Source organism: Neovison vison, chromosome 6 (assembly GCF_020171115.1).
Source record: "Neovison vison isolate M4711 chromosome 6, ASM_NN_V1, whole genome shotgun sequence".
Taxonomy (NCBI): Eukaryota; Metazoa; Chordata; class Mammalia; order Carnivora; family Mustelidae; genus Neogale; species Neogale vison.
The window spans coordinates 5826121-5840997 of NC_058096.1; the positions used below are offsets into that span (position 1 = coordinate 5826121).

At 41.2% G+C, this 14877-nt stretch overlaps 1 protein-coding gene across 1 annotated transcript in view; it reads right to left on the bottom strand.

Moving 5' to 3' along the window:
- The window catches only part of LOC122908285 (SH3 domain-binding glutamic acid-rich protein-like), a 48986-nt gene extending 36843 nt beyond the window's left edge, over positions 1–12143 (bottom strand). The window contains exons 1-2 of the mRNA XM_044250912.1: positions 11984–12143; positions 4710–4895 (exon numbers count right to left, since the gene is read on the bottom strand). Of these exons, the coding sequence (XP_044106847.1) occupies positions 4710–4895; positions 11984–12028 (231 nt within the window). The 5' untranslated portion in view covers positions 12029–12143. The remainder of the gene's footprint in view (positions 1–4709; positions 4896–11983) is intronic.
- Positions 12144–14877: the final 2734 nt, after the last annotated feature.

The following is a 14877-nucleotide window of genomic DNA, read 5'->3' on the forward strand; positions in this document are numbered from 1 at the left end:
CAAGGACTGAACAATAATTTGTCATTATTTTTAATTTGACACTAACAAACAGATACAGAAAATAATGAGTATGAAATGGTTTTTCAACTACCAGCTATGATAGTATAGCAGATTAGAAGCCCTTAAACATTGTCTCAAAAACAATTTTTAAAAGAAGTCAGATTAAGAGAAGAAGTATAGACACATTGCTGAGCTGATAATGGAAAGATCATTGCAGGTGAGACCAGGGATTCTAAGAATAAGCACATACCAAGGCAGAGTTTCTGATACAACCAGTAGATCTTTATGTCCACTTTGATGCCACAGAGAGTGAAGGCAGGAGTGACTGAAGCCTCAAGCCCAAGGTGTGGAGTTTTATAAAAGGAGGGCAGCAAGGGAGGGAGTGAAGGAGTCAGGCAGAGGGGGGCAAGGAAAAAGACAGTTTCCCCATAAAAGAATGACAGACTAACAACTGGCTTCTTAACACCAACACAGAAGTCAGAAGAAAGTAAAATCATAATTTCAACATCTTTTTTTTAAAGATTTTATTTATTTATGTGAGAGAGAGCATGAGAGGGGAGAAGGTCAGAGGGAGAAGCAGACTCCCCATGGAGCTGGGAACCCGATGCGGGACCCAATCCCGGGACTCTGGGATCATGACCTGAGCCGAAGGCAGTTGCTTAACCAACTGAGCCACCCAGGTGCCCATAATTTCAACATCTTTAGAAAAAAACAACCATTGACCCAAAATTTTAGACCCAGTGAAACTATTTTTTTCAGTGAAACCATTTTTAGACATGAGAGTAAAACAGACATTTTTCTGAAAAATGTTATTTTCAAACAAAAATTTAGAGAATTTACCACTAATAGTCACTTAAAGAAACTTTTATAGTCTATATTAGACCAAAGGAAAGTGATTCCAGATGTATTATCTATGATGCAAGAAGAAATCATGAGCAAAGACATTAATAAATATGTGTGTAAATCTAAACCCTAACAAGTATTGACTATAAAACAATCACTAGAAATGCCTAATTTGTGGAGTGGAATGAAGGCCAGCCACCTAAACTACTAAAAAAAAAAAAAAAAAAAAAAACCACAAAAACAAAAAAAAAACATAGGGAAATGGTGATTAAGATCTTAAGGCTCTTTTAATGTTTGGTGCACACATAGTTGTACATTTTGTTATTCCTCTTTAAGCTCTGTATTTTTATCACATGATACATTTTATAATAAGTTTTTAGTGATGTGAAATAGTTTGTCCGGTAATATCTATGCTCTGAGAACGCCCTTCCCCCTCCCTAACTGGGCTTGTCTCCCGCCTCCCTCACAGTCCTGAGGATGCTTGCCTGTGCTGAATGACCAAGGTCCCCTTCGATTGTGTTCAGGCCCAGGCAGGCAACCAGCCTCTACCTGGGCTAAGACCCATAGACTCCAATTTGGCATTGACAGACATGTCTGTATTACCAGTTAGTATCCTCTGCCAGGCGGGTAACCTGGCCTCCACTGCGCCTGGCTTTCCATCGGGTGTCTCCTTTCTCTAGCTAATGGTTGTCAGCCATGCCCTCGGAATAATATCTTCATCTGTTCTGCATAGATAGAGCAGCAGGAGTTCACGCTGGCAGGAACAGGATGGTACTCAGAACTACCATCGACATCCAGTCCCCTTACTGCCGTGGTGCGAGAAACCCACTGCCCGTCCTTAAGGTTCCCGCCCCCTGCCACCATCATCAGACGAAGCACATGAGTGACCATTCGAGATGAGACCCGTGATTCTACATACATAATTATTCTTACAGGAGGCATTTCAAGCTCGTGGGAAGACACATTGGCTGACCATCCAGATTCACGCCCTTTTAAACCTGACAGGACCTTGGGAACCTCCTTTCAAAATCTGAACCTACAATACAAATAATCATTTTTAACTATTTTCTGGAAACCAAGTCCTCTGCCTTATTAATGCACTTTTGTTAAGAGTGTCCACAGACTGCAGAAAAGCAAATTTAGCAAAGCTGTTCATAAGATATACTACTAATACCTCTCTGAAAGCAGAAATGAAAAGAATTAACATTAACAGTTAAACAAATAATTTATAGGCTCAGGACACCTGGGTAGCTCAGTTGGTTAAGCATTCAACTCTTGATTTTGGCTCAGGTCATGGTCTCAGTGTCCTGGAATCAAGCGCTGAACTGGGCTCTGAGCTCACAGGGAGTTGACTTCAGATTCTCTCTCCCTTTCCTCTGTCCCTCCCCTGCTGGCACACACGCACTCTCTCTCTTTAAAATAAATAAATAAAATTTTAAAAATAATAATAAGGAGAATTTATAGACTCATCTCACTAGATCCATACTTGCAATAGGAAAAAATTATAAAATAATATTCAAAATGTTCTATTACAAAATAATATATACTGAAATATTACAAATATTAGATATAGATATATATCTATATATATATCTATCCAAATATTAGAAAATAATCTTCTTAAAAAGTAGAAGTCTTTTTCTTAGGAAAGAGGAAAACTTTTCTTTTTCTTCCACAACTAAAATGAAAAAAAAAATCACTAGATCACACCAAAATGGGATAAGAAATGACTTTGAGGTTTTCTTTTCATAGAAAAAGTAATTGCAGAACTTTTACCCTAAGAGTTAACATACATTAAAAGCTACATATGTCAATATTTTCTCTACTATAACTAACCTTAATTTAAAAGGACAATTAAAATAAGCAAAATTAAGAGATTTAAAATATTACTTTCACTGGAAAGTATCAGGGGCGCCTGGGTGGCTCAGTGAGTTAAGCCACTGCCTTCGGCTCAGGTCATGATCTCAGGGTCCTGGGATCAAGTCCCGCATCGGGCTCTCTGCTCAGCAGGGAGCCTGCTTCCATATCTCTCTCTCTCTCTCTCTCTGCCTGCCTCTCCATCTACTTGTGATCTCTCTCTATCAAATAAATAAATAAATAAATCTTTTAAAAAAAAAGAGTCACTGGAAAGTATCAGAAGAAAAAATGAAATTATTCTTTTGATAATTTCAGAGTGCAGAAAACTTTTGAAAGTAAGACTCAGGATCAGGAAACATAAAGAAAAAGGATTCATGAATTTGTCTTCACAAAAAATGTTTTAAATTCTGCATTCTAAAAAAAAAAATCACTCCAAAAAGCCAAAAGGAAAAAAAAAAACAAAATACCACGGGAAAAATTTTTGCAACATCTGTGGTCATAAAAGGGCAACTTTCCCCTCACAAATGAAGACTCTTACAAACCAATAAATATTACTTGTAACCCAACAGAAAAATAGCAAATCATAAGGGGGGGAAAGATAGCTTATAAACATAGGAAAAGATAGCCTCACTCACATAGACAGAAATCCAAGTCAGCTCTCATGCACTGAAGTTCTCTGAGTTTTTAAATGTTTCTTTTCTTTTCTTTTCTTTTTTCTTTTTCTTTTTTTTTTTTTTGGTTCTTTGCTTTAATCTATATGACCATATTTCTTTAATATGAATTATTATCGACTATTTCTTTAGCTTCTGTGGTATTTCCTGAACTGTGTGTATATTATTTCTCCAGAGAAAACAAAACTAGCACAGAGATTCAAAGTAATGAGAATAATTTCACTGATCTAATAGCTAAACTCTTCTCTTTTTCTATCACAGGCTCTTGCTCTTTGGGCATTCTTATTGGCATCTCCAATTCTCTCATATTTCTTTATGATCTCCAATAACTTCTTTGAACTGGTTTCCCCATCTGGGTGGCTCAGTCGGGGGAACATCTGCCCTCGGCTGAGGTCATGATCCCGGGGGCCTGCGATGGAGCCCCGCATGGGGGCTCCCTACTCAGCAGGGAGCCTGCTTCTCCCTTTCCCTCTGCTCCTCCCTCTACTTACACTCTCCCTCTTTATCTTTCTGTTGACTAGTCCCATTTGAGCCTATTGAGGGCCCCACCTCCCCCTTCCTCCCTTCCTCCATCATCTCTAAATGTTTCTTTTCAACAATTTGATTTACTAAACATAACTATAAACTCTGGAGGCAAAGGTGATTTTCTGGTGAAATGAACTATTAAATGTATAAAATAAAAGTGCTGTTGAATCAAAATGTCCAGAAGAGTTTTTTAGCTATCTAGATACATTTCCACAAATTTACCTTGCATCCGTATTAGGATTTGGCTTCTGCAAATAATTCTTTATAAAAGTGAAAGCCGACCCTGTGTCTGCCTGGATTCATGAATGTGTACATCGTGAGGCTGATCAGAATTCCTTTTCAACGAAATGTATACTCTGTTTGTACGAGTGACCTGCACTCTTCAAAATAAAATCAGGGACCTAAAATAATCCCAAGAACTACCAAATCACCATTTTATTGTCTCTATCTTTCTGTGAATCTTATATATTAATGACTCACAATGGGTCTACCATCCATGTCCTGAAAACCATCAACAAGTTCAAATACTGCCTCCAAATTAGCCTCTTTTTTTTTTTCAAGATTTATTTATTTTATTTTGAGAGAAAGAGAGTTGTGGGGGAGAGGCAGAAGGAGAAGGAAAGAGAGAATCTCAAGCAGACTCCCCACTGAATGTGGAGCTGGACTCATTAACCTGAGATCATGACCTAAGCCAAAATCAAGAGTCAGATACTCAACAGACCGAGCCACCCAGGCATTTCCAAATTAATCTGCTTTAAACAATTTCTGATAAACATACATGCAGAAGAATTTCCTAAGAAACCAAATACTCACCCCACAATACTGCTCTTCATTGAAGATCTGGGGGGGCAAAGGGATTCCATTTTGAGGTTTTTTCTCTCCAGGAACATTCTCCCTCATCCACTTCCTATTGTCTTCATCTCCAGCAATGTCTAATTCCTTAAAGTCGATCTTATTAGCTTCCAAAAAGCCTACTACTTCTTGCTGCTTCTTCCTAATCTGGTCAAGAGTAGAGAAGGATTACTATTAGACTAGGGGTTTTTTACAATGAATTCTGTTGTGCTGAAAAGAAATTTTTAAAAATTTTAAAAATTTAAAAATAAAAATAAATTTTAAAAAGACTACGGGGTTTTTTATGGTTTGCTTATATTTACATAAATTAAATCTTTTCTCCAACTATACCATACAACACAAATAATCTTGCTATTTTTTAAACAAGGAAAATGATAAAGTCACACCTCTTGGTTATAAAAGGTCAACAGAGTCATTGTTTAAATTCTAAAATTTTAATCTCACCAATGTTTCAGTCATGGTATAATCAACCTAATACAAATAGAGAGGTCCTCATCATAGCTTTTACTTGAGGTCTTTGATATGCTTTTAAATTCTCTGCTAAGCCTTAATGCCAAAAAAAAAAAAAAACAAATAAAAATTGGTAATGAAGAAAAGGGAGGACTCAGAGAAGAGCAAGAAGGAAAGATTGAAAAGACAATTCACCACGAAGCTCAAATACCAAGTACACCCAACTAAAAAAGTGCCTCCCTTACAGTTATGAAAATGGGCATGTGAGTCACATTGAACAAAAGTGCCTTCAGAAATAATAAAGGAGATTGGAAAGCGCATGTGGAGATGAGTGAAAGGCAAAAGGACAGAGGAAAAAACAGGAGAACCCAGTAGCTGTGTCTCCCAGTCACAAACAGCAACACAGTCAAGTACCCTGTCCTCCCTCAGATTTCTCCTTTCCACGCACTCGGAGAGCGGGACGCCAGCCTCGCCTCAGAGACAACTCTTGGTGCCCCTTTCTTTGGTGCCCCTTTCCCCACCCCAGCCACCAGCCACTATTGCTCAGGAATGTGGCCCTCTTCACAGATCAGACCTCCACCCCCAGAGATAACTCCAACCATTCTCTCTCTTCAAAGAATTCAGTCTCCAAATGCACAATGCCCTCTTTCATACACACTGGTAAACACCGTGCCACTGTATGGACCCTACTTAGGAGCCTCTGGGAGAGAGGTCTAGAGTGGTCCACCCACCAGTCATAAACACTTATTTACCCACTCTACTCTGCACAAGACAGTGCACCAAGTTCTTCGTGTGAACAGATTCACAATCTGCTTATGTGGGTGAAAAAAATGCAAAGAACTCATTTGTACATTCTAGGCAGTGAACGTGCTGAAGATGATCAAGAGGCAAAATAAGTCATTTCTTTAAAATCAGCGTAAAATATTAGAGATTTTCTTTGACACGAAAAATATTATCTTAATTGGTTAAATCTTCTTCATAGAATGTTGTCTCATATCAAAACAAACCATTAAAACTGTTTTACAGGGTGTGAGGCCCCTGTCATTCTCGTGTAACTCACTCATCAGCAGAGGTACTAGAATTTGAGAATCCCAAACAAACATTACAAAAGGCTCATGCCGATCCCAAAACTAGTGTCTAGTTTTAATGCCCTTCTTTGGGTCAAACCCAATTCCCTTCATAGATTTGTATACCAAAAAAAAATTTATTTTATTCACTTTTGCCAAAATGAATGAGCCTATCAATGACTCGTGTGTAGAGTATTTCTTTCTTAATATAAGGAAAAATAAAGTCCATATAGATACTTAAGCCCTGGAAGCAGGTCACAACCAAAACCAAATTAAGTTTTGGATTATGTAGAATTTGGTGGTAACATTATTGTATATTATTCTATGAATTATCAATATGACAAAAATGAATATAAAAAAATTTTTACAATTAAATGTAAATTGCAAGTAAAATTATATATATAAGTTAGTTATCCAGGTTTGTAAAAATGGTAATCACACATTTACTTTTTAAGTAACATTTATTCCATCAAGATAGCAAAGGTAATGCATCTAAAAGTATTAGATCTATAAATTGAAGGCCACTGTTTGCTACAATACAACACTTAATCAGTAAGACTCAGTTTGGAGCAAGTGTGGACAAAAATAAAAATTAAAGTCCTACAGAAAGGTGTGGGGTGACAGAATTTCCCCTAAGCTTCTGGCATAAGCTTCTGGCACATTCCTGAGTGTCACATTTATCAAAAGCAAAGGAGGAGCTCGTGTTTCTCCCCCCTGTGCCCTCCCCCAAGGCTAAGCTAGCATAGCCCTCAGACCTTCTGCTCCTCGTCACCAAAACTGCACTCCAAATTCCATAGCTTCACAGCTGAATTTCTGAATATTACAAAATCCCATCAGACCTGATGACAGGTCATTGGAACTAAATTACTATTTTAATTAATCATGCTTTCTATACATACTCTAACCTTGTCCATAATTATCTGTGCCACTCCATAAATTACTTATTCCTTTGGCTATTTCCAAAGATAACTTTGCTGTTTGAAGAGTACAGATTTCTCCATTTTAGGCAGGTTTACTTTTAGTTAAAGATTCAGAAGGCAACATCCTTTATTCTGTCTGGGATCCCAAATTAGCCTGGCCGCCTCACCAACATTATTTCTACCTCTATTAATCATGCCTCAAGACCTGAGATGAAACAGAAGGATTTCATTTTATTCCACAATTTCTGAATAGATGAAAAACCATTCCCAAAGTCCTGACTTGTGTTTCTGCAGTTAGAAAGTCAAAGAGGGATGGAGAAAATGGGAGGGGAAGATCTGTTTGCTGTTACCTCTTGCAAGACAAGCAATTGCATCTGCAGGAACTTAACGAACTGTTAATTGCTTGACCTTGTGTTAATTGCTATTTCTCAGCCCCTCACCCCTCAAAAAAAGAGAAGAAAAGTAAAATCGGTTTCTATCCTCCCCAAACACCAGTACTTTATACTGGGTTAAAGGCATCACTGATCTTGCTGTTTGGAGCACCTGAGTTCTGCTGGGGCTGAAGGTGAGTCTTAGGATGAGCCCAGAGGAGGAGAGAGCAGGGCAAGGAGTACATAAGCTCACCTGGTGACACGGTCACCTCTGCCCATACCCTGATGACCACCCTGAGTGGGGACCCCTCTCCCACAGTCTTCCCTCCTATTCAAGGAGCCCCACAGACCCTCCCAGGCAAAGTGCAACTCTTCTCCATGTGGCCTCCCCAAGGACATCAGCTCCCTTTGTGGCCCCCAGGGGAGAAGCATACATGGCACCCAGTGGTTCTCACCACAGACACCATCTCCTCCCCACCTCCTGCCCCTTCTCCTCCCTCCAACAGCACCATGGCCAGTGCTGGTCCCACAGGCTGTACCTTCTTTCCAGGCAGCCCCTCTGGAGGATCTGGGGTCCCTGATGTCTGGGTCACTATGGGTCTTTGGGACTTCAACAGAGGCTCAGAGAGCTCAGTGTTCCCTATCCTGTTATATTTACTCTTAAGAAAGTGTTCTTTTGGGGCGCCTAGGTGGCTCAGTGGGTTAAAGCCTCTGCCTTCTGCTCAGGTCATGATCCCAGGGTCCTGGGATCGAGACCTGCATCGGGCTCTCTGCTCAGCGGGGAGCCGGCTTCCTCCTCTCTCTCTGCCTAGTTGTGATCTCTGCCTGTCAAATAAATAAATAAAATCTTAAAAAAAAAAAAAGAAAGAAAGAAAGAAAGTGTTCTTTTCCAGAAGTTGCCGGCCACTGTTGGTTACCGTAATGTGTCAGAGTGATCTTTGAGTCATTTGCTTGGCACCTCCCTTTTATTGTCTTATACAGTTAGGAGCTTTTCCGACCGAGGTCACTGCACTTAGTGAAAAGCACACTGCATTTGGCGACCTGCATTTCTCCCCTGGCTCAGAAGGCTGCTGTCTGAGCAGGGGTCCACTCCTGAATGACTTTGTCTGCAAAATGGGAAAAGCACCACCCTCCTCAGGTTCTGGTGAGAACCAAGGAACATCACATGATGTCTGGCAGAGAATCTTGGACAAGGTGAGAGCCTGCACAGGGTTATCTCACTGACTTGTCCTGATTGCCAAGCCAGGTTAAGTAATCTGATCACCATTTTAAAATAACAAAGCTAAGGCACCAATGAATTAAGGAATTTTCCAAGGTGTACACCAGGATCCATTTCATTCAAGGGCAGAGTTTTTGACCACTATATTTACACTCAAGCAAGGCTGGAGGAAATGATGGAGAAACTCAGGAGCCACTCTCAGGATCTATCCTCAAAGGTCATGGTTCCAAGGGCTGTGCATCTTGAAAACAGCAAGGACAGTCCTCTCTCCCTTTGACCCCCAGCCCACTGTGGCACTGGCCTTTGGGAAAACACAGACCTGTTCCTGCTCCCAAGTTCTCTTCACTATGTTCCTTCATAAATCAGTAAAACATGTGACATTGCCTTACCGTCAACCATTCAGAGACATGACACATAGCTGCATATGCATAAGCCCTTATAAAGAGACATTTCATTTTTCATTTATTTCATTCATCCCCTAGAAATCATATGACCTCACTGACTAAGTTACAGGCAAGAATCCATTTTTAAAGAGAAGAGAAACAAGTGGTAAAGTGTTTGCAGACCGACCACCACACACACTGGCAGCTGCTCTGGGGTTCTCCTGCAAAGAAGCTTCTGGGTGAAGTCCCCCCACCCGGGGAAAATCATTAGCACTGATACCATGGGAATAATCAGTTGTCCTTCTTTAGGATAACAGAGAAATTATTCCACCCATTTGACTTGGGACAATTATTCTGACACATAATCATCACAGACTCACATATACTAATATTAGCTAATAATTATAACAACTACAATAATACTGATGAACATTAACTAACATTGGAGTGCCTGGGTGGCTCAGTTGGTTAAGCATCTGCCTTCAGCTCAGGTCAGGATCCCCAGGATCCTGGGATGGAGCCCTGTATGGGCTCCCTGCTCAACAGGGAGCCTGCTTCTCCATCTTCCTCTGCCCCCCCCCCCATTAGTGCTCTCTCTCTCTCTCTCTCTCAATCTCTTTCTCTCTCTAATAAATAAAATCTTTTAAAAATATATTTTAAACATTAACTAACATTAGATAGCAATAATAATACCTAATACTTAAAACAACTATAATATTAAGTAGCCATATGTAATAATCATAAAATTAACTAATAATTATAATACGTATTAAGCACTGATTAAGCACCATGTAAGGCACCCAGGGGCTTATTTCCTAAATCTTCATCGCAATGCCATGAGATGAATACTATTCTTACCCTCGTTTTACAGATAAGGAAATTGAGGCTTAGCAAGATGAAATAACTTTCCCAAGGTCAAACAGTTCCAAGTGACAACAAAACATTTACTTAGGGAACCAGAATTAATGTGGCTTTTCTAAAATCCTAGAATGAACAGTGCTTCTCCAGCCCCTCTGAGGCTAACTCAATCATATGCCCAGACTTCAAGAATGTAAGACCTCAAATAATCCTAAGAACTCCACAAGTTTGTCCACCATCTCTGGAAGGAGGCATCTCACACATGGCCTATAGATCATGGAGATTAGTCACTGATAAAAGTTTCCGTAAAGCATCATCAGGATACTGAAAGCCTACTAAAGCCATTTTCTTCAGTAAAAATTATTTTTAATCTAATAATCCAAAAATGTGCTCTTTATGGATCAACTAAAAGTTTCTGAGGTCATCAACAGCCACAAAAAATTTTGTGGTTTTACATCTGGAATTTTTCCTCCTCTGTTTCTGTTAAAAGATGCTCCACAGATACTAAGTGGTTGCTGATGGGCTGTGCTCAGAGGAACAACCAGCCTCTTCTTTCTTGTTCTCTTCCTGTCCTCTGGAAACTGCATGAACTTTCAGGGCTGTGGGTAGGGGCATTCAAGAGCCAGCACTGGGGCTGCTCCCAGCCAGCTGCTGGCCAAGGGTATCATCCCTGGGTGAGTGAAATCCAAGCTTCAGGATGGCCCAGGAACTAGATATAAAAGGAAACAGCCCCCTTGCCGGTGCTGTTTCATTAGGACTGATGAAATGGCTTCCTCTTACACCCCCCCAAAGCCTCAAATGCTCCCAGAAATGTCAGTCTCCAATAGATAACTGCAGGTTCAAGCCTAAAATCAAAGACTGAAGCATTGTCAAGGAGAAGTGGCAGCTTCAGTTGCCCTTGTTTCTTCAGGCAGGTCTATCCTGCACAGAATGAAGGCAGAAATTGGAGGGGTAATTCTGAGCCTGGTCCCAGGGAAAGCAAAGGCAGCTTTATGGGGTGGGCTCCTCATACCTATTTTTGGCCCATTTGAATTCCTAGAACTTTTGAAACTGTGGCCTTAGAGATGTTTGCTCTTGTCACTGTGACATCATTTTCCCCAAATAATACTATTACACATGCTAACTTTACACTTTTGGTATAGTTACATCACACACGTAAGTACAATTGATCCTTGAACAACGCAACTTTTAAACAGCATGGGTCCACTCATACACAGATTTTTTTTTCTATAACTACCAAAAGTATGGTAAATGTATTTTCTCTTTCTTACAGTTTTCTTAATAACATTTTCTTTTCTCTAGCTTACTTATTGTAAGAATACATTTTATATTACCTATAACATACAAATACGTTAATCGACTGCTTATGTTGTCAGTAAGCCTTCTGGTCAACAGTAGACCATTAGTGAAGTTTGGGGGAGTCAAAAGTTATACATGGATTTTCCACTATGCAAGTGTGAGTGCCCCTCACCCCTCACCCGAATTGTTCAAGAGTCAACTGTAATTACCTCCAGGAGTCATTTTGGTAATCTGGTTCATCACCCCCTCCAAATATTGTGACACAAAGTGTCATTTATTTGCAACTTTAAATTAGTCTACGCCTTACAGAATAATCGGCAGAAACACTCCACCAAAAAAAAAAAAAGGCTTTGATTCTATAATATATGCGAACACAACACAAATCACATGTTTAAAAATTCTAGTATCACACACGCCCCCTTCCTGGAATCCCTTTCACACCCAGCTAGCCCGGATCACTCATTTTCCACACGTCTTCAACACGGTTAAAGCAAACACAGAAAGCAAAGGCAAGCAGGCTTGCTGCGGAGTCACGGCTGACTTACACTCTCCTCACAAAAGAAACTTCAGGCCTACGCTGGGCCAGACCCGCTGCTTCTACTTCCCGGTCTGAGTTTCTCAGAAAATCCAACAGTATGAAAGCCCCACCAATTCCAGCAGACACCTACCGCTATGGACCCAGAAGATGTGGCAACAAACACTTTGATAACCATTTTGACAGTCGGAAAAAGGGCTCCCCCCAACACACCCCCGTGAGGGAACGCGGCGTTAGACGGATCCCGACCGCGGCCCCGGCCGGGCAGGTAGCTGGTGCCAGGTAGCAGCAGGCGCAGGTGCCAGGTGCGAGCTGGCGGCCGCCCAGCGCGGTCTGAGCCCCCGAGCCTCCCGCCGCAACTTAAGCCCTGCGACTGCCAGCAGCGGTGCGGGCGGCTCGGGCTTTCCCGGCCATTGGCCGGGGGCGAGAGGGGATCTGCCAGGCGAAGACGGGATTGGTGGATAAAAGCAGCCTCTGACTTTAAACGCCGGACAACAGCCCCTAAAAGGCCAGGCTGCGCCGCGCACCAATCAGGCCGCCGAGCACCAATCAGCGCTGCGCAGGCATAGACGCCTGAGGTGACAGCCGAGCGCCTGGGCGCTGGAAAAGCCCAGAAGACGCCAGCTCCTTCCCTGGGGAGGCTGTGTTTGCAAGGCTTTGGGCAAACGGACCGCAAGGGTCGGAACAGCCACACAGGGCTTGAAATAAGCAAAGTCGTCCTGACTTTCACATTTTCCAGTCGGTTAAAAAAAAAAAAAAAATTGGTGAACTCTTATACAAGAGATGCCTTGGCCCACTTCCAGTTTTCTCCCTTTCCCACCTGTTGCTCCTAAAGAACGAAGCTGACAGACCACAAAGGTGTAAGGTTTCACCGACATCCCAGACAAGGCAGAGCTGCAGAGGCGGGCTGTCAGCAGGGATGAGTTCAACAAGCGAAATGTCTTCACTATCTCAGAGACATGGGGAGAAAATAAATGTTTCTAACAGTCTCTCTCCGTCTTCTTTATGTACATAATTAAATCGAGTAAAAAGCCCAAATGCTACCGTCCAATTTTTCTGATGAGTTTCAAAATCAAGCTCAAGGACGTAGGACACAAAGGCACCAAGGGGTCATTTACTCCTCTTAGATAACTGAGTCTCTTCTCCTCTCTCTCTCTCTCTCTCTCACTTTCTTTTTATTCTTAAGTCCTGTGCTGCTTTCTGAGGAGGTGGTTACTGGCATGCTGGAGCAGGGAGGGGTCTGGAAGCCTTCTTTACCTGCCCCCTTCACCAGAGTCCCAGGGGCCTAGAGGCCTTCTCCCCTCCCGTAGGACAGGTGTCTTTGCTGAGAAAGGACACCCCATCCCTGCAACATAGCTCAAGTCCATATACATAGAATGAATGATTGAGATGACTGACATTTAACTTAGGCCTCACTATGCAAAATTGCTCCCCAAATTTAGGCCCTTGATGAAGATGATTAATGGCTCCCCAGATTTAAGTCATTAGCATTGTAAATTTTATTTTCAAGCCCACCAAAGATTATAGGACATTTGTGCTCCTCTTTCTTGTATTTTCAAAATCATAAAGCAAGTAAATACTATTTTTTGTCATACAAACTTTTTTCAACACCTTAGTCTCAAATTCTACCACATAAGCAACCCATTTTTCTCCAAACACGATTGAAGAGAGTAATAAACTATGCATATTTCTCAATGATTTTGTAAATTAGTAACATAAACTAGTTGATCCTCATGTGCCCTAAAGAGTACACAACTGCTGATCATACAGGGCAATGCTGCCTTTGACAATGACACACCCCCTCCATCCACATGCCCTAGGGAGAAAGAATAGCCTATTTGAAGTGAGAGCTAATAATTTGTAAATGTTTGCCACGTGCCAGGGGTACTCTAATTGTTTTGCATAAACCACTCCCTTAATCTGCACAACACTAACACTGGGTCCTACTCCCATCTTAATCTGCACAACACTAGCACTGGGTCCTACTCCCATCCTTTGTCAAGGATGAGGATAGGAAATGGTGCATCCAAAACATGAACCCAACCCATCCACACCAGAAAAACTCCTAACATACTACCCTCAAATTCCTAGTGTACCATCTTTACACAATGGATTATTTTTAGAAGTTTACCTTTTTAATAATGACCATGAAAATGTACAACTTGGGACTTTGAAAACTCTAACTGAAAGATCTTCTCATTTATGATAGTGGCCCCAATAAACTTCAAGATTATTAATAGGAATACGAAACATTCCAAGTGAAGCTCAACAAATCTCTGCTTAAAATAAAAGCTCAACAAGTCTCTGCCTTAGAAAATTCCCTTCAGGGATGCCTGGGTGGCTCAGTCAGTTAAGCGTCTGCCTTTAGCCAAGGTCCTGATCACGGAGTCCTTGGATCAAGTCCCACATCAGTCTCCTTGCTCAGCAGGGAGCCTGCTTCTCTCTCTCCCTCTGCTGCTCCCCCTGCTTGCTCGCTCTCTCTCTCTCTCTGGTAAATAAATAAATAAAATCTTTTTTAAAAAGAAAAGGAAAAGGGGTGCCTGTGTGGCTCAGTAGGTTAAGCCTCTGCCTTTGGCTCAGGTCATGATCCCAGGGTTCTGGGATCGAGCCCTGCATCCGGCTCTCTGCTCAGCGGGGAGACCGCTTTCCACACTCCTCTCTCTGCTTGTCTCTCTGCTCACTTGTGAACTCTGTCTGTCAAATAAATAAAATCTTTTTTAAAAGAAAGAAAATTCACTTCAAAAAAGCTGTGTGCTCTACTGAAGAGGCAAAAGGCTTATCATTTCACATCCCTAGCCCTAGAAGCTAAGTGAAATAACATTACTTACTTTGTTAAAGAATTTTTTTCAGCTTTATTTAAGTATAATTGACAGATACAATCCTAAGATAGCTGAAGTGTACATCATGATGATTTGTGGAACATACTCACTATGAAAGAAAGATTTTGTCAAATTTTAATGATAAAAGTGTGAGGTATTGACTCCAAACTGGGCAGTGATTCTCAGATGATCTTAAAATAAATGATAC